General features: G+C 38.9%; 1 protein-coding gene across 12 annotated transcripts in view; it reads left to right on the top strand.

Moving 5' to 3' along the window:
- The window catches only part of ADD3 (adducin 3), a 124,166-nt gene extending 103,447 nt beyond the window's left edge, over positions 1-20,719 (top strand). For 8 of the 12 annotated variants that reach the window (XM_072805365.1, XM_072805372.1, XM_072805371.1 and 5 more), the window contains 13 exons: positions 1,695-1,833; positions 5,773-5,924; positions 6,896-6,976; positions 7,834-7,983; positions 8,682-8,825; positions 8,933-9,031; positions 10,156-10,338; positions 10,929-11,186; positions 12,658-12,777; positions 13,245-13,331; positions 16,010-16,133; positions 17,782-17,877; positions 18,484-20,719. In XM_072805365.1, coding sequence (XP_072661466.1) covers positions 1,695-1,833; positions 5,773-5,924; positions 6,896-6,976; positions 7,834-7,983; positions 8,682-8,825; positions 8,933-9,031; positions 10,156-10,338; positions 10,929-11,186; positions 12,658-12,777; positions 13,245-13,331; positions 16,010-16,133; positions 17,782-17,877; positions 18,484-18,776 — 1,926 coding nt within the window. In that variant the 3' untranslated portion in view covers positions 18,777-20,719. The remainder of the gene's footprint in view (positions 1-1,694; positions 1,834-5,772; positions 5,925-6,895; positions 6,977-7,833; positions 7,984-8,681; positions 8,826-8,932; positions 9,032-10,155; positions 10,339-10,928; positions 11,187-12,657; positions 12,778-13,244; positions 13,332-16,009; positions 16,134-17,781; positions 17,878-18,483) is intronic. The other 4 variants (XM_072805374.1, XM_072805378.1, XM_072805375.1 and 1 more) reach the window with 1 other exon arrangement.
- The last annotated feature ends 6,515 nt before the right edge of the window (positions 20,720-27,234 follow it).

Here is a 27,234-nt window from a genome sequence, read left to right as displayed (position 1 = left end):
GCTTGTTCAGGCCACCATGGTGCATTAGGGAAGGATGACCTCCCTCTTCCTGTGCTAAGCTCAGTTAGGGTATTCTGTGGTGCCCCATGGTTGAGCTCCTAAGATTACAACTGGTAGCACTCAGCTCTTTCAGTTCACATCACAGATACCTCTCAACTTGTTCTAAAAGCAACATAATCATTAAGTCAGGACTGGTCCTAATATCTGCAACCTCATAGCCTCAAACCACATTTCTCCTTCCTACTATGAGCTCCTATCCCCCCCCCCCCTTTTTTTTTTAGAATCCTTTCTGAAGGGCAGCCTTGGTGGTTCAATGGTTTAGCACTGCCTTCAGCCCAGGACGTGATCCTGGAGACCCGGGATCGAGTCCCACGTCAGGCTCCCTGCATGGAGCCTGCTTCTCCCTCTGCCTGTGTGTGCCTCTCTCTCTCTCTCTGTCTTTCTCTCTCTCTCTCTCTGTCTCTCGTGAGTAAATAAATAAAATAATAAAAAAAAATGCTTTTTGAAAACCTCTGCGTTATTCAACCATTTTCTAAGCAAGGCTACATCTAAGCAGGGACTCCAGGAGATCTTATTCCCATCCTTACAAGGAAGGCTACTGTTGGTGACTCAAAGGAAATTCACCCCTCTGATAAAGATTACTTTAATGATCTCCAAGGTATTCATATGTACTTCTCTTGGAGGTAGTGATTCCAAAGCAGTTTTATGCCTTCTCCCTCTTAGGTGAAGTGGGGGGGAAGTCGAGTTTAATATCTGGCAGGCATTCTGCTTTGCATGTAACCAAGATCAAGGTTTAGAGGATTTATATTGCAAGAGCTTTCATGTTTAAAGTGAATGAAAAAAGGCTTGAGCAAGAGAACGAGTAATGAATTTAATAAAATAAGTATTGGTGGGGTGTTACCGAAATAAAAAATGAGCTATTTCAAGTAATGTGAAGGATTGAGCAAGATTTCAGATGATGAATCATATTATCAACTAAAGAGTTACTAGAATAAAGAGTTTCTCTTAATGTTCAGAATTTTTATTTATATAAACACTGTTTCTGACACATGCACATAAGCCCCCAAAAGAAAAGATACAGCAGAATTCCAGAACAGGAACATATAGTGCCCAAAGTTGGGGGGAAAATGTCCTTTCTTTAGCACAGTGTTACAGAAAGAGTGTAATCAGCTCTCAACTCTTATCAGTTTGCTTTCAATGTTTGTGGAACTAGGGAATTGCCATGGAAATCATAAAATGGAAGCCGTATTATACTTAGTATGTCTTAGTGAAGATTTCTGCTATGAGGCAGTCTGGAGTCAGAACCTTGCCCCTATTCAAATAGGGACTCTAGCCTAACATAGATAATGAGGCTGCTGAGCAAGGAATAGCTCTCTTTGTGCATCAGTCTATACCTGGTACTCTAGTTCCATATTGTTAACAGGGTTGCTTCATCTATAGCTGTCTATTGTAGATGTTATAATAGCTCATTTTCTTTGAGATTAAGAATTTGTAATGACTTTTTTCCTCCTCTGAAAGCATGCTTCTTCTTCCAGTGTTTTATTATTTGTGTTTTATATTTGTTTTAAAATAGTGAAGATGAAAGGTTATTTAAAAGAGGGATGGGAAGAAGATTGATTATAGAGAAAGTTATGTTTGGATCGTTCTGCTCCAAGTGAGATGTATGTGCTTAGTGGTTATTTTGTGTGTTTCAGGCCTTTCGGGAAGACCTGGAATGCCTTATTCAAGAACAGATGAAGAAAGGCCATAACCCAACTGGATTGCTGGCATTACAGCAGATTGCAGATTACATCATGGCCAATTCTTTCTCGGGCTTCACTTCACCTCCCCTCAGTACGTCAGTTTTGGAAAGTTTAAAAAATTATAATTTTATCTCTACTTTGAACACTGTACATCTCTGGCAACATATTCTGCTCTGGTTCAGTTCTTTTTTTTTTTTTTTTTTTTCTGGTTCAGTTCTTAAGTTTATAACATCTAATACTTAGAGTAACATAATGTTGAAATCTGTTACCCTTTCTTATCAACTAGGCATTTACTAGACTTTGTGAGACTATAAAATAGTTATAAGACAAGGGCCCTGTCCTAGATAAGTGTGTAATTTTAGTTGAGACATTCCATGAGTGCAAAGAAGATTAAAACTGCAAAGTAACTATAGAAGAAAAATTACAAAGCAGTTCATAAGAAATTGTCTAATGACCTTTTATAAGGCTTTATGCTATGAACACAGACAGAGTTGGGACTTACTACTGCTGAAGTAGACTGAAAAAACTTTATGGAAAAAGAGAGGTGTGAATTAACCAGGCTTTAGAGAGTGGAGTAGTTAGAATTTGGTATAAAAGAGGGGTGAGGACATTTTATTTATTTAACAGCTCTTTGGTAAGAGCACCGGTTTGGTGAGCTGGACACTCTAAGTACTTTATATCTCAGCAAGATATGTACAGAACTCACTGCAATACCCGAAAGATACGGAGTGCCAGAAGGTACTGTCAGGGACTGCTTCATGTCAGAGTCAAGGATTTTCTTTTTCTCTTTTTTCTTTCATTTTCCTTCTCTTCCTTCATTTCTTCACTTCTTTGTTTCTTTTTGGTTAAAGATTTATAAGTAGGAGTCAGTGAATTCAAGTACTTTCCAAATAGAGGGATAGCATAAAAAGAGACGGGATGATGTAAACTTGCTAGGTTAAAGGTATGTTCATAGAACTCAGAGCGGACCAGTATGTTGGCACATACGTATTTGGGTAAAAAAATTTTTTGAAAGAGTCTTGATGTGAGGTGTAAGTGCTTAAACTAAAATAGGAGTGTGGGTACAAAAAGGAAGAGATCAATGAGAAAGGCATAGCCAAGAAAGAGTAGAGAAAACTTAGTAACAGATTTGATGTGTTGTAGTGATGTGAGGATAGAGGGGAAGAACTGTGAGTTCTAAAATCACTCTTCCAGCTTGGGAGAAACATTGTATGAGAAGAAACAAAAATTTGAAGGTTGGGTTTGTTTTGCTCTTTCTGTAATATTGAGTATCTGCTACGTTCCAAGCACCCTGTTAGAGATAGGGGATACTGTGATAAGACAGACGGTTTTCCTGTGCTTGTGGAGACAGAGAATAGGCTAAGAAAATGGTAAGATAATAGGAAGTCCCATGCAGATAATTAATAGATGGTGATCTGATAGAAGAACTAGGTGTCTACTTTAGATTGGGTGATGAGGGAGAGTCTCTGAAGAGGTGACATTTAAACTGAAATCTGAATGGTAAGAAAGAACGAACCATACCAATATTGAGAGAAAATGTTCCAGGTAGAAAGAATAAATACAGGTGTCAGATGGAAATAAGGTTAGCATTAATTTGGCAGTCTCTTCAAGGAACAAAAATGAAAGATTATGATCTGAAGAGCATGGTTTGGTGGGGGGCAAGTAGAACAAAGTGAGGTCAGAAACCTAGGCAAAGCCTCAATTAAGTTTCAGCCAGAAGGTTTCCCAGCCAGAGTCTGCAGCCAGAGTCTGGATTGTATTCTAATCTTGAAAAGCCATTTTAGGGTTGCCTGGGTGGCTCAGTGGTTGAGCATCTGCATTTTGGCTCAGGTTGTGATCCTGGGTCCCAGGACCGAGTCTCACATCAGGCTCCCCAAAGGGAGTCTGCTTCTCCCTCTGCCTGTGTCTCTGCCTCTCTCTCTGTGTCTCTCATGAATAAATAAATAAAATCTTTTTTTTTTTTTAAAGCCATTTTAAGCAAGAGGGTGATATAGAAAGATCTCTGTAGTTTCTGTGTGAAGAACTAACTGGGAAGTTCCGTGGTATTATTAGACAAAAATAGGAATGTTCAGAGTTGGGGATCTCTTTGGCTTGGGAAATGGAGAAGTTCAACCTTAGGCATGCCAAAGTTGCCAAGACATTGTAGCAGTTGGAAATACAGTCCTAGAGCTTAAGGGAGTGGCTTGGCAGATGGACATAGAGGAGTATTACTCAAAGCTGTGTACGTCAATTAAATAATCATTCAAGAAGGTATAGGCAGAGAAGAAAACAGCCTAAAGAGAAATTTTCAAAAATTTGAAGAGGAAGACTGGTCAAGGAAGACCAAAATAATAAGAGGAGCTATCCTGTGAGTGCCCTAGATACCATAGCAGGAAAGGGGAGCTGACCTGCCAAGGTTGCTGGCTGGAATGTACAAAGGCATGGCAGCAGGAAATTTGTGTCTTATGGTTCAGAGGTCAGGGAATAGAAATCAGCCAATTTGGCTGGAAAATTTATGTTGTGCTGTGGAAAGCAGAAGTTAAAGTTGGCAGGGAAAGTGGGAGAGCAATTCATGGCTACCTCTGAAATTTTATTAGAAACTATACTATTTTGTATGGTGTACATATTGAAGCTATTTTGTTGAATTAGTTCACAACATTTCACAATGAGAAGATTTCACATTAGAGTGTCGACTTGGGACTTCTGTTTAAAAGTTCTGATAGCCTTGAACTCAGATTCTCACATGGTAGCAGCTGATGGCAGAGTGGTGGCTGCCCCTTCAGCTTGTAGCCTCTCTAGGAGCCTCCAGGCTGCAGCAGGGGCCCAGTTTAGGCACTTACATGATTTCCTGGCCCCTTGTAGGCCTTCAAGTTTGGGGCTTTTGCAGAATTTTGAGCAGGGGAGCAGTGAGGCAGAAGGTGACTTTTATGTGAAATAGATTTACAAGAAGAGGGGCTACAGGCAGGGACAGGAATGAGAAGGCCTATTGCCAGCATTTCATGTGAGGTGAGGCCTGAACTCAAGGATGTAGAATAAGGAAACTTGTAAGGAAAAGGATGATGGAATATGGTGATGAACTACATATGGTGGTCCAGGGAAGGTTATTTCCTGTGTGAGCCTGTCGAACTGTAGTACCATCAGTATCAGGAGACTAAGGAGTGAGAAGGTAAGAAAAAGTGGAGAAATAAAACCCTTTTAGACCTTTTTAATTTGTATGTTATTATGTTGTAGGCAGTTAGAAGCAGCCAGCCAAAGGGGATGGGGGCAGGAGGGCCTGGTCACAGATGGAGATCAGGCTGTCTCCTGCACAGAAGTGACAACTGTAGACTCCGGAGTCTGTAGTGTTTTCCTGGGGTAGAATAAATTGAGAACGGAGCATAGTGGAGGACTGAGCTTTGGGAAGGAGTCACAAGTGGGAGGAAGAGAAGAGAGCTCGTTGAGAGAGGAAGCAGCAGCAGGTGAAAGGGGAAATGAGAGGTCCAGGTGGTGTCACACAGGCCTGCAGAAGAATTCCAGAGAAGAGGTGGTGAATGGTGTCAAGGAGAACGAAGACTGAGAAAAAGTGGAACTTGGTCACAGTTGGAGTTTAGCAGTTGGGTCACTAAAGCCCAAGACTAGATTTTGTTGCCTAGTGACAGCTGAAGGCACACTGCAATTTGAATGCATTCTTCTCCATCTTAAATCATTTTTGTTTGATTAAAAGTCAAAAGGGCTATTAGGAAAGTAGCTTTCTGTTGAGATCTTTTCATCATAAAATTAGCAATAACCTCAGTATGAATAACACTTTGGCCGTTGGGATCACGTGGTCATTTTCCCCTGGTGGCCTGAGCCTGCCTCCCTCACAGTCCAGTACTAGGTGAAATAGCAAAGATTGCTGATGTGCATTTTAACTCTCTGTGTACTTCTCTGGAGGAAGATAACCTAATGAAACATTGTGTGGATTGAGAAGTTTCCCATCATTATTTACAAGGCTGGGACACTCCCAGACTCAGGTTGCTTCCAGGTACCACATTACTTGATGAGAATCTCTCCCCATAACTTTTCCTTTTAGGTCTCGGCATGGTCACACCTATCAATGACCTTCCTGGGGCAGATACATCCTCATATGTGAAGGGAGAAAAACTGACTCGCTGTAAGCTTGCCAGCCTGTACAGACTTGTGGACTTGTTTGGATGGGCACAGCTGGCAAATACATATATCTCCGTGAGTCCTTTGACTTTCAATTCCTTTTTTTTAGAAATCCCAGCTAGAAGGCAGCTGTACTCTTCTCTCTTTTACTCCTAAGTCCCGTCAGACTTCATCTTCTGAATCTTGCATGCTGGGTTACAGCCAACTCCTGATTTAAACCTTCTCTCCAAGGGAGAGGCTGCAGTTGACCTAGCTTTCCTCTCCATTTTCTGTCTGCCTTGTCCCTGTAGTTCAAACCGGCTGTAGAACCTATCCGAGAAGAAATCCTTCTGGCAAAGTTTTCTCTATCCATATTAATTATATTTGAGTGTGAGTGTCATTAAAAAGCACTTGGGAAAAAAAAAAAAAAAAAAAGCACTTGGGGCCAAGAAGGTAGCTGGGGTCGGAGAAAATTCCTCCCTGGGCTTTAGTTAAGTATATTTCTTCCATTCATTGTCATTTGTTTTCATGTTGTCACAATTGAAAGCCAGACCATATTTGGAAGCAAAAAAGTATGAAACTACCATGGTGGAAGTGGCGGGGCTGCAAGGTCCATCTTCCTGCAGCTCTTCTCCCTCTGGCCACTCCTCCCTTTGCCCTGCATCTCTCTCTCAGCTCCTTCCCAGGAAGAGACTCAGTTCTCTTTCTTCTGCTCTTTTCTCTTAATTTCCGTGTTGTAAATTGAGATTATAGTCCCTACCACGTTCGTTTCATATTTTCTCGTGAATGTAGCTGACCCTGAGCCACCTTAGAGCTCCCAGAATGACAATTCAGGTAAGTCCAGTAAATGAGAAACTATGTCAGAAATTTTTAGCAAGCGCTTGAGTGTTGAGGAAAGAAAACTTTTCAAAGAAAGTTTCCTGTTGCACACCTTTAATTTCCACCACCCTCCCTCCACCTGCAATCTCTTACATAGTTATTCACTGCAAATATATTCCCAGTAGTATTCACACTGCAAAATACGAACACCTTCATAGTAATTCTCTATTTTTTTCTCTTTCTTCCAGGTGAGGATAAGTAAGGAGCAAGACCACATAATAATAATTCCTAGAGGTCTGTCTTTTTCTGAAGCCACAGCTTCCAATCTGGTATAAATTTTAATTTCTGTGTTACTTTTTCTATGCTGCTTTGTGCTTTTCTGACGGCTTTTAGTTTTTAGTACAGGACAGAACAAGAGAGGGTATGGATGGAAAAAACGTTTGATAATGAATAGGAAAGAGTTTAGAAAGTTATGTTGATTTTTTTTTTTTTTTTTTTTTTTTTAAGAAAAGTTTTAGGGATCAAGAAAAACAAGGTAGTTGAAGAAACTAATGAAGTTGGTCTGATTATCAGTAAACCTATCCATGTTTTGAAGGGAATCTTTTGCATTTTTTCCCCGCCCTATACACGCCGGAATTTTTTTTTTTTCTTTTAACCCACACACAAGTGTATGTGTATTTTATAGGTAGAGGTCAGCAAATTTCAGTTGATGTGAGCAGAGGGTCTGACTGTGTAGCATTTTATTTTTCCATGATTATCTCGTAGCCACTGTCATTGGCCTCTAGAGTGGCAGGCACTACAGGGGTTCTGGGTGCTGCCATGTTAGCAAATGGAAATTTTCTAGCCATTTCAGTAATGCCATACTTGTCCAGACCTTTAGTGAAGAGTTAAACATATTTGGCTTTTTAGAAACTGCTTCTTACTAAATTCTAAGTTTTGTTGCAGACTGCCTGTTTTTGTAAATAAATTTTTATGGAAACAAAGCCATAACCATTCTTTTACAGTTCTTTATGGCTCTACATAAAGTGGCAGAGTTGAGTAATTGCATCAGAGGCCCACAAAGTCTAAAATATTTACTGTTTGGTCTTTGACAAAAAGGTTTGCCACCCCCCTGGTTTAGCTGATGGACCACAGGCAAACTTTGATATGTGTGTACCAATTAAATATGTCTCTCTGATTTTTCCAGGTGAAAGTCAATATAATAGGAGAAGTGGTTGATCAGGGAAGTACTAATTTGAAAATTGACCACACAGGCTTCAGTCCCCATGCTGCAATCTATTCAACACGTCCGGATGTTAAGTGTGTGATACACATCCATACACTTGCAACAGCAGCTGTAAGTGGTTGAAGGCTAAAATCAACAATGGCTCTGGGAAATGTATTATTTTCACGGTTTCCCTTATGTGATACTTTACTACCTGCACTCTTTCACACCCCATCATTCAGAATCACATTCAAAATACTAATTTCTGCATACCCAGAAAATCAAAGTGCCTTTGGATCAAATGCTGACATTGTAGGAAACAACTGGAGAGATAGCATTGGCATTTTTAACTAATCAGCTAATAATTGGGTACTGAGTTCTTTGGAGCAAAGTTTCTTTCATAATATTTGGCACAACATTTAAATTGACTGTGCCCCCTAAATTGTGATTTTTGTTTTTGTTTTTTTTTTTTTCCTGGAAGAAGTGAAGAGCTAAAATGGGAGATGGGGGCAGCCCAGGTGGCTCAGTGGTTTAGCACCACCTTTGGCCCAGGGCGTGATCCTGGAGACCTGGGATCGAGTCCTGCGTCGGTCCCCCTGCATGGGGCCTGCTTCTCCCTCTGTCTGTGTCTCTGCCTCTCTCTCTTTCTGTGTCTCTCATGAATAAATAAATAAAATCTTAAAAAATATATAAATAAAGTGGGAGATGGGCTGGAATGGTGAACACAGTGAATAGATGAGTGCTTTCTGAGCTGACTAAAGAATCAGGTTCCTAGGAGAGTGTAATTAAGTAACTAACTGTGTCCTCTTGACATGGACCCAATCACATAGGTATCCTCCATGAAGTGTGGGATCCTTCCAATTTCTCAAGAGTCCCTCATCCTGGGAGAAATTGCTTATTATGACTACCAAGGGTCACTTGATGACCAGGAGGAGAGAATTCAGCTGCAGAAAGTTCTGGGGCCAAGTTGTAAGGTATGTAAGTAGAGTTTCTATCGAAGGAGCTATTTTTGTTGCTGTTGATAAAAACAGTGTGAGCTATGCCAGTTATTTAAAGTGATTGCTTTGGGATTCTATTTTAGGTGCTGGTGCTCAGAAATCATGGTGTGGTAGCCCTTGGAGAAACAGTTGAGGAGGCTTTTCATTATATATTTAATGTGCAGATGGCCTGTGAGATTCAGGTAGGAAAAATTATCCCACACACACTTTTTTGTATTGCTTTATAATTTGCTTGTTGAGGTGGGTTTTGTATTTACTAATTTTCAAAGTCCTATTGGTTGGTAGCATTTTGTTTTGTTAAGCTTTTAATAGAAGTTCTGCTTTACTTGGATAAAAGGGGGGTCAGCTCAGTTATCTCTTGAATTGAAAATAGGAGGAAAAAATATTTCACATATAGATGCACACACTCAAATCTGAGTGCCTCATAAACATCATTTCCCCTATAATCCTACTTTTAAGATAGTATAATTCTACATGTCTCTGTTTTTACCTTGTGGTGGTGTGGTACTAATTGAGAAACAAAGGCCACTGTCAGTCATCAAAGATCAAATGTATTGTAACTACTTTCATAAAAAGTGTAAGAGTAAGGCCAGAAGTTTTATGAACTCATGCAGTTTACAACAATTGCACAGCCTCAGCCTTATTATAATAGGTTGGATAGTTATTAACCACTTTTTTCCTCAGAGAAGCTGAATGTATTTTTAACAGACCTAATTTCTATCTTCAAGAAGGTTCTTTTGAAGCAAATAGTAATAATTTTAATATATTGGAAAGGCCACAAGAAAGGGGAAAAAACTCTTCTGTCAATTTTAATGTCTTAAGAACCAACATTTTTTTTTTTTTTGCTTCAGCAGTACTTCCTCCTCTTCTTAAATGAAGCTATGAAAACCTTGATTAAGATAACGAGCTGACTTCCTCTGCCTAAATATCGTTAAATTCACAGTATAGTATTTATATTCCTTTAAAATTATAACTTCCAGAAAAAAAAAAAAGGATAACCATGGGAAAACTGCAAGATAACTTTAAAATTTGGCAAGAGAATTCAGTTTCTTGAAATATGCTAAAAGGAATGGCTCTAAATGTGTTTTCCATCAGGGAGGATCAGAATTCTGGAAGGTATCTTTTTCAGATAGATGGAAAAGATACTTCAGCTGCCTATTTTCACAAGTATATTGCCTTATTTTTGTTGTTAGTAGCCTGAACAGGTATTATAGGTATTTGCTGAATTAAAATTATGCCTTTTTAAAGGTGTAAAATACTGTAATCCTTACAGTCTTGTACATCTCTATTTTGCCATTGATTACAGGTTCGGGCATTAGCAGGGGCAGGTGGAGTAGACAATCTGCTTGTGCTGGATCCTCAAAAATATAAAGCTTTCACTTACACTGTAGCAGCATCTGGAGGAGGAGGAGTGAATATAGGTTCCCATCAAAAGTGGAAGGTTGGCGAGATTGAATTTGAAGGGCTGATGAGGACTCTGGATAATTTGGTAGGTGAAAAACTGAACGTAAACTTGGATTTCATGTCTTCAGATTCAAAAGCGAATGCCTCCATCTCCCTTTGGACTCTCTGGGAACATCCTCTTTATGCCTCTGGGAGCTGAGTTTGACCCTAGGGAGGCATTCCAGTGTAATTTTACCACATTTTTAAGAACCATACGGTGAAACATGCAAATGTCATCTTACTTTAGATTTTATCCTCTTCCACTAAGGTCAGAAGATAGATTGCCTTCAGACCCAGGAACAAAAACTTAAATGAGCACTGAGATTTGGCTTCCAGAAAACTGGAAAATAGCTAGGAAAATGTTTCTGGTCAGCAGTTTTGAAATTACCTTTGTCAGGAACAGTTGTGTGAGTGGAAATCACATTGTCAGCTGGAATCCGTTTTAACCAGATCTTGAAATTTGCTTAATTTCAACTGTAGTGTTATGTGGAGGATATCTGGGGTTTGAAAGGTATTTTCCCCTTTGTTTTTCAACAAATGAGTCTTTTTCATCATTCATATAAAGAATTAAGAGTCCAAATTCTGTGTTTGGTACATTTTTGATTGTTTCAAATGGGGGTTTTTTTGCTCTCGTAGGGATATAGAACTGGCTATGCTTATAGGCATCCTCTCATTCGAGAGAAGCCCAGGCACAAGAGTGATGTGGAAATCCCAGCAACTGTGACTGCCTTTTCCTTTGAGGATGACACAGTGCCACTCTCTCCTCTCAAGTACATGGCACAGAGACAGCAGCGTGAGAAAACAAGATGGCTGAACTCTCCAAATACTTACATGAAAGTGAATGTGCCTGAAGAGTCTCGGAACGGTGAAACCAGTCCCAGGACCAAAATCACAGTATGTCACTATTTTATGTGGTTTGCCTTTACTAAATATTTTGCCTGCTTACTCATTAATTGAATATTCTGCATTAAAAAATTGGAAAAGCAGAATAAAATAATAATAACCTGCCATTTATCAGATATAAACTTTGTACAGAATACTTTGTTTTATGAGCCATAAATGAATTCTCATTTAATTCTCTTGAGGATTTTTCTTTCCCATTTTATAGATGCAAAAACTGAGGCACAGAGAGATTAATCATTTGTAAATAGTAAAGTCAGGATTTGAATGCATACAGTGACTCTGGAGCCCTGTTCTTACTCCATTACTTGATACTGTTTTGCAGTTTGTACTATCCCAGTGAAATCAGAGCTATAAAAGTTACCGACAAGTTATAGTGCCAAAGCTTCATGAATGACTGCACATAGTTATCCTTAGGCAGGATCTTGTAGAGAGAGGAAATCGGTTGTCTTATCTTTTTCAACATTTTGCTTCAGATTTGCTTTAAGTTTAGTGTTTATTGCCAAATATCCTCTAAATACTCAAAATTAGTTCATCCTGTCATATAAATTAGTAACATTCGATATGGAAGTGCCTACACTTGAAAGCGTTTTTCCTTAGTCTATAAGATTTCTTATCTCCTAGTAATTAAACTCCTAAGTTTCCCAGAATTAATTTTATTGACAAGACTGATAGCCAGCCATTATTAATCTTGATATATATTAGCCTTCTTTTAGTGATATAATAAGGGGTGAAGAAGAATTCTATAAGACTTCCATCCCTATCGTTCTATTATATTAGGAGTTACTACCAAATTACCCTCTTTGTAAAATGCTAGTCAGAGGGTTGGCCTTTTCTAGCATCCAAAAATAAAAAATGAAGTCTCAAAAACAATCGTAAGGGATTCCTCAAGTCCTTTTTGTGACTTAGCCATCAGTTGAAGAAACTTCAATGCAGGCACCATCTCTCAGTGTGAATTAATACAAGATCAAGCTCTGTATCTGTTCTTGGAACATTTGAGCATCGTATTTGAAAATGCCAAAAGGATAAAAAAATTTTTTTTGAAGATTTTATTTATTCATGAGAAAGAGAGAGAGGCAGAGACACAGGCAGAGGGAGAAGCAGGCTTCTGCAGGGAGCCTGACATGGGACTTGATCCTGGGACTCCAGGATCATGCCCTGGGCCAAAGGCAGGTGCTAAACTGCTGAGCCACCCAGGGATCCCCAAAAGGAGAAAATTTAAGTAGCCATATAAGTGAGTAGTCATGTGAATAGTAATCACATTTTTTTAAGTGAGTGCTGATGGTGAGCGTTTTTCTAAGTAGTATGAGATAGACAGTGATTGACTACTAAATACTGCTTAGTGAAATTCTTTGAAATATTGGCAGCGTATGCTCCCTCTTCTTGAGTCAATTAATAGTTACCAAGAACCTTCTATGTTTCCTTAACACAAAGCTTCATTTATATATTTTTTTTTATTTTTTAGTGGATGAGAGCAGAGGACTCTTCTAAAGTTAGTAGTGGAACACCTATCAAAATTGAAGATCCAAATCAGTTTGTTCCTTTAAACACAAACCCAAATGAGGTACTAGAAAAGAGAAATAAGGTAAGATGTGGTCTTCTGTGGCCAGGGGAGGCATTTTTATACCATTTTATGTTCAAATCACTAGTGAGATTAAATCTAATTAATACCGTACTTGGGGGGTTGAATAAAGAAGAATTTGAAACTCAGTATAATTTTAGCTTGTATTGAATACCTCCAGCTCTGTGCTAGTCACTGGTGAGTGGGCTCACACAGAGAAGTAGTATTAAACATATTGTTGCTGTATTAGTGAAAGTGAACCCTGGCATTTGTGGAAAATGTAATTCTTGAACCACGTAAGACAATAGGAAATCACCCATTAAGAAGAGTGGAAGAGATGAATGTGAGTTGTTGGGATGGTCAGAGAGGATTTTGTGGAGGCAGGAACGAAAGAGGCTCTGGGTGGTCAAATAGCAAGCCTCTGGGAAAAGAGAGAGTAAAGGTCATCTGCATAGTTGCCCCTAAGAACCTTATATTGTATTTCAATTCAGATTCGAGAACAAAACCGATATGACTTGAAAACAGCAGGACCCCAATCTCAATTGCTTGCTGGAATTGTTGTGGATAAACCTCCTTCTGTAAGTCCGTGAAGCAGTATGATCTTTGGTTTTCATCTACCACATTAATTTCTTTGTATTTTACATATGAACACTTATTAATATAAGCACAAGTTAAAAAGTCAAATAATTGCAAGACTTAAAATGTCACTTTGAACTCCGAATTTCCAAGGACAAGGACTTTCTTCTAGCATTCATGTTTCTTTCTTTAAAGAAAAAAAAAAAAAAAGATTTCATTTATTTATTTGAGAGAGAGCCAGAGAACACAAGCAGGGGTAACAGTCCTGGGATGCTGGGCTCCATCCCAGGACCTTGGGATCATGACCTGAGCCAAAGACAGATGCTTAACTGACTGAGCCACCCAGGCATCGCTACCTCCACATTTCTAAAGAGCTTCTTTGTTCTGCTTTTTCTTAGTCTATTAATTTTAGTCCTCGATTGATTTCCTTGAATCAGTGTCATTGACTGTAAGAAGTACCATTATTTTGTATATCACTAAAAGAGAGAAAACCCCTGACAATCATAACTGTAGGATGCCATCAATCATGAGATGAGGGGAATCCCTGGGTGGCTCAGCGGGTTGGCGCCTGCCTTTGGCCCAGGGCGCGGTCCTGGAGTCCTGGGATCGAGTCCCACGTCGGGCTCCTGGCATGGAGCCTGCTTCTCCCTCTGCCTGTGTCTCTGCCTCTCTCTCTCTCTGTCTATCGTGAATAAATAAATAAAATCTTAAAAAAAAAAAAAATCATGAGATGAATCCCAATTTCAGAGATGAGAAAATGTGGGGGAAAGATTATATTACAGTTTCTTTGTTAAATCAGCTTTCAGTGTTTATATTATTAAATGTTTACTGCTGAGCCAGGTAGTATCCCATGATTACATTTCCTTTCTTCTATATACTTTGACTCCTGGGGTTAATAAGTGCCTCTGTTTTTCATATGCTTAGTATTTTGGGTACATTGGTTTAGTTCTTCCCAAACTTTTCAGAGACATTATAAAGCCCTTCTTAATATTATTTTCCAGAGGGTCAAAGGTAACAGGTAATCTCTCATTCCTCTGCCATTGCAGTCCAGATGTGGACTGATTGCTCTTCAGGCCAGCTGCAGAGGCTGACCCAAGGATTCCTCTGCTTCTTGCCTGTGTGGTATCCCTGTTTCCTGCATTGTGTCTTCCAGTTTTTTCACTTATTCCTTTATCATTGAGTACATCTTCTTACTAGCTTTCTGAGAAAGGATACCTAGGAGGTAACAGCCTCAAATCCTGTGTCTTACCCTCAGATATTAATATTCATATTCATATTCATATATTCATATAATAGATCTAGAATTCTAGTTTAAAATAATTTACTTCAAAACTATGGAAAGCATCACTCTGTTGTCCGTAACTCCATGTTACTGTTGAGAAGTAGGAGAAGAGCACTGTGATTCATGTGACTTTGTATAGGGCCCTTTTTTATTCTTTTAGACCTTTTCTGCATCCCTGCCATTCTGAAATTTTATGATGTGCTCTGTAGTAGATTTCTTTTAGTCTTTGTTCTTAGCATTCAGTAACCCTTTTTTTTTTTTTTTTTTTTTTAAGATTTTACTTATTTATTCATGAGAGACACACAGAGAGGCAGAGACACAGGCAGAGGGAGAAGCTGGCTCCATGCAGGGAGCCCAACATGGGACTCGATCCCAGGTCTCCAGGATCATGCCCTGGGCCAAAGGCAGGCGCTAAACCTCTGAGCCACCTAGGGATCCCCCAGTAACCGTTTTCAATCTGTAAAGTCCTATCCTTCAGTTCTGGGAATTTTAAAAATTTATTTCTTCAGTAGTTTTTTTCCTTCTAGTCTCTTCTGTTAAGATTTGCCGTTAGTTGGGCCTCTTTGAGCCTCTGATTTTTCTCTTTCCCCACTTTCCATCTCTTTGTTTTTTTATCCTACTTTCTGAGAGATTTGATTGACTTTATTTTCTTATTCTTCTATTTAATTTTGTTTTGATATATTTTAACAAATTTTTTAAGACTTCTTATTCCCAGAATGTGTCTTTTTTTTTTTTTTTAAGATCTTTTATTTATTCATTGAGAGAGAGAGAGCACAATCAGGGGGAGAGGGGCTAAGGGAGAGGGGGAAGCAAACTCCCCACTGAGCATGGATCTGGAAGTGGAGCTCCATATCAGGACCCTGGAGATCATATTCTGAGCCAAAGGCAGATGTTTAACCATCTAAGCCACCCAGGTGCCCCATGAATGTTTCTTTTTTAATAACATCCTAATTTTTCATGGATACATTTTCTCTTACTGCTCTAAGGGAATCACTTTTAAATTTCAGCGATTTTTATTGTCCTTGTTTCTTCTGAGTTCCCTTTTTCTTGTCCTGGTTTCTCCCTTCCATGTTGTAAGCTTTCCTCAGGTGTCTGGTAATGCATGGTAGTCTGTGTATATTTAAGAATGGGTCACTGAAAACCAGTCAAATGCTCTGGGTATGTGCAGAGCTTGGGAACTGGTGAGCTTTGCTATAGGGTCATTGGTTATTTCTCTGGGGAATCCCCAAATGTTAATATCTGTACTACTTTTATCTGAGGCCATTTAATTTATCTGGAGAATTTTCAGTCTCCTCCCAGTCTCCCACCATCATTCTGGGAGCCCTCAGCTATGTTTGTGCCCCTCTAACCCAGTTCTGAAGAATAAGCCTCTGATCTGTCAATGTTTTTCTCTGCAAGACCATGCAATTTGAAGATGATGATCAGGCCCCACCAGCTCCTCCCAACCCCTTCAGTCATCTCACAGAAGGAGAGCTTGAAGAGTATAAGAAGACAATCGAACGTAAACAGCAAGGCCTGGAAGGTTAGTTCATTTTCAGATTAAGCCTGTTAACCATACTACTAACAATAGAGCACCTTGAGTTGGATGATAGAAGACAGTCAGTGTTTTTGTTTTTAAATATTCTTTCTGCAATCGATTGTTCTATATCATCTCTCCCAGACCTTACTGAGTATGGGTAGAGCTAAAATACAAAGAGCCACCACAGTCCATGTATGTTAACATGTAGAGGAAACAGTTTTCTTCAGAAAGCGATTGGATGGCTACCAAAAATCTCCCATAGTAAAGTGAAATCCACAGATAAGTAAAGAATTATCAGCTAAAATAAATACAGATATAGTAATAGATTTAAACATTACAGCGTCTTTTAAGTGTCTTTAATACTTTGTAAAATCTCTGTTGTTTTTGGGTATCACAAGGTGCTAGTATTATAGTCTCAAAAGCAAACTGACAAAATTTTGATGTGACTTTTTTTAAGCATATGGACACTGTCATGAGGTTGAGTTTTTCTGACTTCAGAACCCTAAGTAAGAATTATATTTAAAAGTTGTTAATGAAACCCCAGTTAATTAAATACTAGCTCCCTTTTTTTCCCCTCAAAAATAAGAAATTCTTTATAGCAGGGGCTCTCAATCTTGGGTCTTTGTATAAGCTCCAGACAGCCCATAAGCCATCTAAAAAATATATTCTTAATTTTGTATGATACACATTTGGGGAAAGGGGGCATTCAAGGGAAGGGACAAGAAGTCTGTAGCCCCAAAAGAGGGTAAGAGCCTCTGCTTTAAAAGACCATCTACAACATACAATTGAAATTTTTACCCAAAGCAGAACAGAATGAATAAAAACTTTGTGTCCATGTTAGATATCGTGTAGAAGAAATTAACATCTGGGATCATCCAGGGGACAGTTTTTATCGGTATGTTAGTGCCTTTGTCACAAAAGGGAGTCATCCTGACTCATTAATGTGATTATACTAAATAAGTGGTATTATTGAATTTGTTTATTCTAACCTAAGGTTGGAAACTGTCGTTTTTTTTTTTTTTTTTTCTATTTTGTTAAGTGTCCCTTTTTAATCTCTCATTTTTTGAAAGCCTAAAGATGCCAGGTAATAAATACTATATATACTCTAGAACCGTCACCTTTTATATATATATTTTTTTATAAATAGTTTCTTCCACGTTCGTTATGGCCTTCTGAATTAGCTCACTAATATTGCTCTGACAGGAATCACTAATTGGATATTGTTCAAAAATTCAGTGAGGCACTCTGCCTCATGAATGTAGCATCATTGGTGAGACTTCATCATTCTTTTCACCTGGCTGCTCAATATATTTTGGTTTTCTTTTTATTTTTTATTTTTTATTTTTTTTATTTTGGTTTTCTAACACCCTAGCAAAAGCTAAATGCATACATATTATTTGCCTGGGCTGTCAGTAGCCATGCTTCCTTACCTAAAGCATGTATGTAAACTTGCTATTAGCAGCCAGAAGTGTTAACACATTAACCTCCTCTTAATGCATAGTTCTTGATATATGGGAAAGCTGTTAGCATGCTCAGCTCATTGCAGAAGAGTTTATCACATGTCTGCAGGTGTTTGATATATGCACTGACCTCCCTAAGATCTTACGCTTCTTTGTTTTGCATGGCTTTTAACTAAACTCTCATCCAACAGATGCTGAGCAGGAATTACTCTCAGATGACGCTTCATCTGTTTCACAAATTCAGTCTCAAACCCAGTCACCGCAAAATATCCCTGAAAAATTAGAAGGTATTCACTGTAACCTCCCATAGCATTCACCGAGTTAGTCTTAAGAGTTCGTCTTCTGTCATTTGTTTTTATGTAAAGAAATTGAATGCCTGATTGCAATAAGTTTGCCATGGATTTTACTTAAAGCTCCCAATAATTTTATATTTTTTTATTAAATGGTGTGCTACTTCTGCATTTATACTGATTTGCCTTAATCTGGATTTTGGCAACTGGTAGTTCTTAAGAATTTGTGAAATTAAAAGTGATTGGTCCTACATCTTCCAATCAGAAGCATGAAATCTTTTTTCAGTTTGATTGCCAAATGACCAAAATTGAAGAAAAATACATGTTGTCTTCCTCATTTATCCTGACTTGATTTAGAGTGAAAGTGTCAAATCATCAAACCAGCCTTACGCAGCTTTCATCCTTTGGTCTAATAACTTTGTCCCTTTCCCCTTTATACCTTGTAAGAAAATTAGCTTCATGCTAATAGATCCAAAGATAATAATTTATCTTTACTGAAGTTAAAGTAATGTCTTAGTACATTGCTAAAACATTTCAGTTTTGTAAAATAAAGATGTTAACTATAATAAAATAACCAAAAAACTCCACCCTCCCCTTTTGTAGAAAACCATGAGTTATTTTCCAAGAGCTTCATCTCCATGGAAGTGCCTGTCACGGTAGTGAATGGCAAGGATGATATGCTTGATGTTGAAGATGAGCTCGCTAAGCGAGTGAGTAGGTTAACTACAAGCACGACCATAGAGAACATCGAGATTACCATTAAGTCTCCAGAAAAAATTGAAGAAGTTCTGTCACCTGAAGGCTCACCTTCAAAATCACCATCCAAGAAAAAGAAGAAATTCCGTACTCCTTCCTTTCTGAAAAAGAACAAAAAAAAGGAGAAAGTTGAAGCCTAACTAAAGTCGTTTTATAATTATTATTATTACAATGTGACATTGCACATCTAAATACCACATTTAAGTTGATTATTAATAAGCAGTGGTAGATAAGATTGGGGGTATGTAGCAAACTGGACTTTAAGAACTGGAAAGAGATTTTCTAAAAGAAAAACCTATTATGAAAAAGTTTCAAATTCATCTCTCATTTTATATCTCCGAAAAAGATTCTGGATTTTTAAAACACTTGTTAGTTTTAGTTAGCTCTGCCCTCATGAAGTATTACTATAATTCACCACAAACAGATACCTGTCTGAATTACTTCAGGCCTTCTGCATAATATCTGTTGGAAATAAATTACCAGTGAACAAGTGAGAGAATTTTTATTTCTCAGCAGCTGCTTCACTGGGTAATCAGATTATAATTTTTTACCACCATTATTGACTGTACCTTTGGTTTCCCATTGTTTCAGTGGGCATTAACAGAATGCTTTAAAAGCTTCTAAGAATCTATAGCATTAGTATACACTGGCACATAATTTTTTTAAAAAGTTTAAGAAAAGATTCATTTGGAATTTTATTCATAGTATAAAATTTCCTCACCTGAAGTAACTTTCTTTGCCAAAACAAAAATCATTTTAGTAAACTATAATTTTTGAAAACTTCCTTTTTTATTAGTTTAGAAAGCCCCTTATTTTTCAACAAAGGGGATTTTGTACACATAACATGGGTTATTTAGTTTAACTCTGGCAAAAACAATTTTTGTATGTTGAGATGTTTGTATACCATTCATTATAAAAGCATCATAAGCATATTAGCCAATCATATAACAGTAGAGCATATTTAAGGCTGCTTGGTACTAAGTATACTTAAATATAATTCAAGAATCCAGGGACTTGGTATCAAAAGGGGACTAGAACATTTCAAGGTATAACTAGATCCATATTTGAACCTTATCATGTATTTTTTTTCTTAGTATTGCTAACAAATGAAGAAGCTCTCATATGGTAACCAAATGAAAAGGAAGAGAGAAAGTGAAAAATGAAGGGAACAAAAGTGGTGTCATACAAAGAATTCTAGTTTGATAGTCTTGATAGGATTTGAGGCATAGCTTATTTGAAACATGTCCCAAATTTCTGAAATTCTACTCTGCCAAAATCATTGTATTTCTTGGTTGATATTTGAGTTTTAAAAAGGTCAATTCCTTTTAGCTTCTGAATCTTTAGAAGGCAGCACTAGAAGAAATCAGTGGGTCTAATCCCCCCGTGAGAAAACCTACCACTTCGTAATTTTTACAAAGTTTTCTTATCTTGTTTCGTTTAACTTTCTTTCTAATGTAAATACAAATTTAAACCTAGACTTAATATAGTTTTTTCTCCCCTTCACCCAAGTGATGTCACAAATCAATGTAAAATCAATGATCCGAAATGGTCAGTGGGTAAAAATAATCCAAAGTGTTTCTGGAGGGTGAGTTGGCATGTAAAAAATCACATTGATTACAGTGTGTTCTAGGTCTGGTTCTGTTTGTATGTGTATGATGATGCAAAGTTGAAACAGAGCCTGGAAATTTCATTCTAGATCTCACTAACTACTGGAATCAGTGTTTTAATCTCTTAGTGGAAACTTTCAGTTGCTTAATTCTGTATTTGAGGATTTTTTTATGTTCTACATCATTTATGTTGTATTACAATGTATGTAGAAACAGTAACCTGTGAACTATGCTTTCCCATAACTTTTTAAATATATATATATATCTTAAATGAATGCAATGTGCATAAATATTTTTTAAACGCAACAGTGAACTATTTGCACCTTTTGCTAATGCCTCTATTTACTTGCTTTGGCATAAAGAATGAGCCAATGAACCTCTGTGTCCTGTGGAAAATGTATAAATGTTATCTGATATTGCTCTTAGATGTAATGCTAATTAATGTTAAATCACAAATAAACAGTATTTTAAATAGATGCATTTGGTATCATGAGCTTTCAATTCAGGGGTGGTTCCTTAGCCTGTATTACTTTGTGGAATGTTGAAAGAAATTTTTTTTAAACCACAGTGAGATTTTTTTGGGTAGGACTGTTGCTTCTGAATCAGTAATGTCCTGGTAAATTTATTTTCAAATTAATTAAAAATCCACTATGTAAAAATTACCCTTCTTGTTTCAGCTCACATTAAAAGAAATCTTCCCCTAGTGTCCTATTCTTTGTCTTGATAGTGTACGGTGACCACAAATATATCTCTGGGATCTAAAGATCTTTGAAGGACTTAGGACTCCGATTCTCAGTTTTAGATCTGCTGTTATGATCTATGGATGCCGAATAGAAAATGTTGCAGAATATGTGCTGAGTTTATAATACTTACCCTTTTCTTTGACTTTTTATTTAGGTAACAATGTGACAGTAAAAAGAATGGAAAATAGGTTACAGTTCCACCACATTAACATTCAAAATAAATCTATTCCCTTCTAACTCTGGATGATTTATAGATGTATCTCATATATGCTGGTTATCAAGGTGTGAATGTAATTTTATTCTGGGTTTTTTCTCCTTAGCATAATTCATCCTAGAAGATTTTCAAACTCAATCCTTCACATGAATGACTTCTTGTGATTTTTTTTCCCCACTTTGTCCTAAAAATAGAGTGCAAGAAGGGGAAATCATGTTAATTGAGGGTTCTGGTTAATTGAAGTTTTTGCTATAATTACCCATTATAAAAATGAAAGGTTTGGGCAGAGAAGAATAGATTCATAGTCTTGGGCATATTTAATTATTACTTTGGCTTGTAAATAACTCTGTGGTGAAAAATTGCTGCTTTAGAAGAATACTCATTTCAAAACTCCCTTCCATAAAGCAACAAAGACAGTTAACTTTAAGTTATATTTGAGAGTCAATATATAGCATGAAAGGTATGCTGCCTCTACCTTTTCCTCTAGTATTTTCACTCAAGGAGTCGAACTGAATGGATCCAGTTGTGACAGCATTGATTTCTCTTAACATTAGCTTTTTTGTTTTTATAACATAGGCAAAAAAAACAAAAAAACAAAAAACCACCACATAAAGGCAAAGCTGGTTGTTTTTTAAACTTGAGGGTGATACATACACATCAAATTGCAATCTTGACCAAAAATGTGTAAAAGAACAATCTTATTTTTGGCCACTAGAGGGTGTACTAGACCTAACAATCCACTATGTGGAGTAAGTCCTTGCTTGTAACTTCACTGTTAGTCGGTAGGCACCATGTTTGTTGTGAAATACCCAGAACTTGGAAGACCTTTCCTTTGTTGCTTATCATTCTCTTCACTAGACTATTCTCAACTTTGTTGTCTCAGCAAGTCCTATTTTACCAATACAAATACCACCAGGAAGGACTCTAATGCCTATGGTGGAGAACAGGTCGAACCAATTTTTTGAAGTGAGGTTTCAGAAAGAAGCTGTACCAAAAAATGACTCCTAGAGCCTGGGAATGGCAATATAATGCCTTCTTCAAAAATTGTCATGTTTTGACTGGGGAGGTAATATTTCTTGTTTTTTAATCCCTTCTGTTATCAAAAATTATGCTAAGTGCTATTCATGTATTGTTTCATTTGTTGTTTCCCAACATCCCAACAAAATAGATAACCCCATTTTGTAGATAATGAGACTAAGGCTTACAAAAAATGAAAAGGAGGCGCTAGCATTCCACCCATAAACATTCTGATTTCTAAAATTACTAGTGACATCTGTGTGCCAGACTCAGTGTGGCTCCAGTTTACATTTTTGTGAGGTCTTTTTTGGGCAGTTTACTTAGTTTGGATTATAAGTCTACTCACAGTGAACTCATGTTTCAATATAAGATGGGATATAGGTTTTTTTTTAAAGATTTTATTTATTCGGAGAGACACAGAGAGAGACCTAGGCAGAAGCAGACTCCCTGTGGGGAACCTGATGTGGGCCTCAATCCCAGGACCCAGGATCACAACCTGAGCCGACGGCAGACGCTCAAACGCTGTGAGCCACCCAGGCGTCCCAGATGGGATATAGATGATTTAGTATGAAACATTAACTTTTGATTCAGACGGCTTTCTTTTTCTCAGCAAGTCACCCCAAGAATAAAGAAATTGATGAATACCTGCAAAGTAGGAGTGGCCTGTGGTGATACTATTCTTTAATATAAGGAGTCTTCACCAGGACACCTGGAAGACAAGATTTCTGAACTTTTGCTTAAGATGCAAAAAAGACTTGGGTAAAAACTCTTTCTCTTTTCCTCTTTTTTCCTTTTCGATTTTCAGTGTTGGAGACAAGGAGAGATAGTCCAAGGAAATTGTTATTTTAAAAACCTGAAAAGACTGTTTAATCTAGTTAGAGAAGTAGTTTTACTTTATTTTTAAACCTTGACATTTTATTCTTTAAGACTTATTTTCTAAGTAAACTCTATGCCAGTGTGGGTTGAACTCCCAACCCTAAGATCAAGAGTCTCCCGCTCTACCCACTGAGCCAGCCAAGGCACCCCTAGTTATACAGATAGTTTTAAAGTTCAGAAGTATACTTTTATTTACTTACAACTTTATTTAAATAAATATTTTGGGGGGGATCCCTGGGTGGCCTAGTGGCCTAGCGGTTTAGCGTCTGCCTTTGGCCCAGGGCACGATCCTGGAGTCCCGGGATTGAGTCCCGCATCGGGCTCCCAGCATGGAGCCTGCTTCTCCTTCTGCCTGTGTCTCTGCCTCTCTCTCTATGTCTATCATAAATAAATACAATCTTTAAAAATAAAAAATAAGTATTTTTGGAGATAATCTTTCTTGGAGTAAAATCTAGCATACATTCTGGAGATCAGAACAAGGATAAGCCTTTGAGGAACTTTTGATAGAAAAAGTAACTTGCAAATTCAGTGGTTTTCAAAGGGATTTCATTTCCAAGAGATGGCCATTAGAGGGCAATCCTCGGTCTAAATTTGGTTTTAATTAATCATGGGGAAATTTCTTCAAAATATCTTTGAGCTTCCATTTAGGACTTTTTTCTGATTATGCATCGCTGGGTGTACTTTAAGGTTGAGGAAAGTTTAAAGATACCAAATCATTTCCTTTATTCCTTCAGCCTTGTTTTCTTGTTCTGACTCATGGAGGATCAGTCCTTGCCTGACATCATGCAGCTCAGAGGCAGCTGAGCCAGGAGTTAAGCAAAGGGCTTCGAGTCTCTTATCTCCTGCTTTGCTACCGTGCCATAGTCTATCTTGGAAGCTCATCAGATCGTAACCTAGGAATAAATACACAGTTTTCTAAAGTTCCCAGCAAATTAATGTTTAACATGTTGTTACAGAAATCATTAAGAGAAATGTGTTGCAGGGCACAGTCTGTATATTATGTAATCCGTAATTGTTTTTCCTAAGGTTTCAGGTCTGCTGAGAGTTTTGCGTATTCTCTCAAATTAAGGAGCTGATTTTATTGCTGCAAGCTGTAAATTTTTTTTAAGCTGTAATATTTTAAATGTCATCTGTATCTTAAACGATAAACTGATACCTTTTGATATTCCTTCCATAGCCAAAAAAAGGTTTATGTTTTATCTAGCAGATAGATGGATATGTATCCAGTCCATAATTATTTTTAAGGCCTTTGTAATCTCTGGTTGGGTAAGTCTCGATACCAGAGCAATGATGAATGTAATTGACTAAGCTACGTTTTGTTTTATTCCTACACAAACCGCATTAGGTTTTGTCATTCTCCAGGGCCAGTTTTGACCTTGCTTACAAAAGTTTAAAAAAAAAAAAAATCCCACATTTTCAGTCCCAGGTAACTCCCATCATTAGACGAAATATTAGTTCCTTGCTAAATTCCATACCTTAAAATCAATAACATTGATTTTATTAATCTAATTTGGTAAAAAGCAAATGAAAAACCAGGATAGTGTTACTAATCTAATTTGGATATGCACTGATGAGCATTAGCTTTCTAAGAAATTGTTCCAAAACTTTTTAGCTGTGCTATTAAAATGATAAAATACTCGATAGGTAGGACAAAAATCTTGTCTATAATAATTGTTTGCTTGTAGTAGGGTGCCCCTCAGAAAGCCAGTAGATGTATGAGCCCTATGGCAAGACCGATCTGGAGTATTATTTAATTGGACTTCTTAGACCAAACGGTATGTCCTCTCAGGTTGATATTTAGAGATTTTTCAAGAAAAACTTGGGTTTCCCATAGCAGTAAAATCCTAACAGATGGATTAGAAATGAAGAAAGTGGTATGATTATAAGATGAAGGAGTTAGGAAGTACACAGTTCTGTAGATTTCCCACTGGTACTCCTTTCTGGGTTTAAAAAAAAAAATGTTGATAGTGACTGTCCCCAGCCCAGACCTAGAGCAGCAGTGCTGCTAGACCCTCTTCAATGATTTGCCAGTCTAGTGTCTGTCCTTAACGTAAGAGCATTTTCTCTCGCAGACAGGATCTAAAGTAATTGGTTTTTCCAAAAGCAATAGCTTCTGAAGATTCTCACTGAGCAGGAGCTGTGGAGGAAGTCATCGTTGCATGCTATAACTCACGCTTTCCTGTTGAGTAATGCTCTAGGGGCTGGATTGCAGTGGTGGCTGGCTTGGTAGACTTTGACTTCAGAATAGGTGACCCACTCAGTTTTCGGAGAAACTTGTTGGCAGGCCCGGGCAATATCCACTGGTGTTTCCTAGTCTCACAAGTTAAAGTTAAACATTACTTCCTACCTGATTTCTATTTTGGAAATGTCAACTTCAATTCTTTCAACTTAAGTAAAGGTAATCTGAGGCTATTCCGACGACCACAAATGTTTTCCAAATATTAGCTACTGGTCGGTGGGAGTGGGGGTGGGTGGGAGGTGGGCTCCCGCTGCACCGGTTATTTGGGTATGGTAAGCCTTTTAAAATATGTTGTGTGGCAATTGAGACTTTTCATTTAAAAAATATCTTCTGGTTTTCTGTCTTCAAACCCTGTATGTGAAATGATTTTGTATTAAGTGTGGTCTCATGTCTCCATTTTGACCTTTAGGTTAGTATTGAGCAAGAGTACCTCCGCGTATACTTGCTAAAGTCAAGCTAAGCATGGCTCAATTAACTGCAGAGGAACAGGGCGGACTGGGTGGGGCAAGCTCTGGAATTCCCACTCGCTGAGCAAAGTCAGGCGTGGGGAGAACAGCTCGGGCTGAAGCAGCCAGCAAGAAGCCCAGCCCAGCAGGTGAAAACGTGGAAGCTGGAGGACGTGGCAGTCAACCAAGAGCACAATCTGGTAAAGTGGTGTCTCGGTCAGGGAAGTGGACATCCCAGTCAGGTATCCGGAGCAGGAAAGCAGGACTGCAAGGCCCCTGGAGAGTGCGGGAGCCCCAGCCCCAGGCTTCAAGAGCAGCGCTTCCTCCACTTCCTGTGGGGCAATGGCAAGATCAAGGCAGGACCTCAGGCTGCAGGGGCCTGGGGACAGTTCCTCGGACAGGAACTCAGACATAAGGAGAATGACAGATGGGGATCCTGTTACCAGACTCGAGGTACACGGTACCATCAGGATCCCAGAAGCAAGGCAGCCCTGGAGCCAACACACGAGATCATGACTGGCCTGGAGACAGGAGTGGCTTAGTGTTGAGTGAGTCCCCAGAGCCCTGGAGCTGGAGCCGCCTTGATTCCTCCTGCCTCATCAGAACCGGTCCTGGTGGCCATGGCCAGATGAGGGGGTCCCGGGGCCCCAGTTGTGGAGGGGAGAGGAGTGCTCCGGAGCCAGGAAGGGGCCCGACCTGACTTGACAGTGGAAGCAGCCCTGTGTGACAGCTGGCTTAGCCACCTGCGAGTCCTGCGGGGCAGCAGGACCCGGTTATCACCGGCTCACACCAGAACCTACCTGGAGGGACTGGTCACGACCAATGAACAGGGGCCAGGTGCTACCAGCACACGAGCTGGGGAGACGGCCAGATGTTCCTTGGGTGCTCCTCTGCCCTGTCTGAAGTGCAGTTTCACCACAGGAAGATCAGCCCAAGTGATGACTGGCCGCACTCCCAGGAGTCACTAGCAGATGCTCCTCATGAGTACTGATTGGGTTGGAGACAGTGAGTGGTCTGATTCTTCCCGCTACTGGAATACACGAGGCTGTAGATTTAGGCCAGCGAAACAGCTTTGACTCCACAAGGTACATCCTCCATAACCCTCTGGTGGTGGCAATTACCTTTTGCCTCTGAGTCCGAAGGCCTCTGATTCGTCTTGCCACACTTGCCCAAGATTAGGACCTCTCCATTCCCTCCTCCAGCCTGCTACTAGGGAGAGCAAGGCTTCCTTGGGCCCTCACCTGGACAATCAGATCTGTCAGCAGCATCTGCCCGAATCACTCAGTCCTCTGAGCCAGCAGCTGTCCATGGAGCACTCCTTGGCAAGCAGACCTCACGCCACCCCTCTCCCTAACCTACACACCTGGCGGAGGGCTTGCACCCTCTCAGAGGCCTTCCTGGATCTTCAGGCATCCTCCGCCACCTGGCCCCACCGATGAGGTTTCTGTCATCAAGA

This window comes from Canis lupus, chromosome 29 (genome assembly GCF_048164855.1).
Source record: "Canis lupus baileyi chromosome 29, mCanLup2.hap1, whole genome shotgun sequence".
Taxonomy (NCBI): domain Eukaryota; kingdom Metazoa; phylum Chordata; class Mammalia; order Carnivora; family Canidae; genus Canis; species Canis lupus.
The sequence above is the reverse complement of the archived record's forward strand: the minus strand, read 5'-3'. Positions and strand labels throughout refer to the sequence as shown.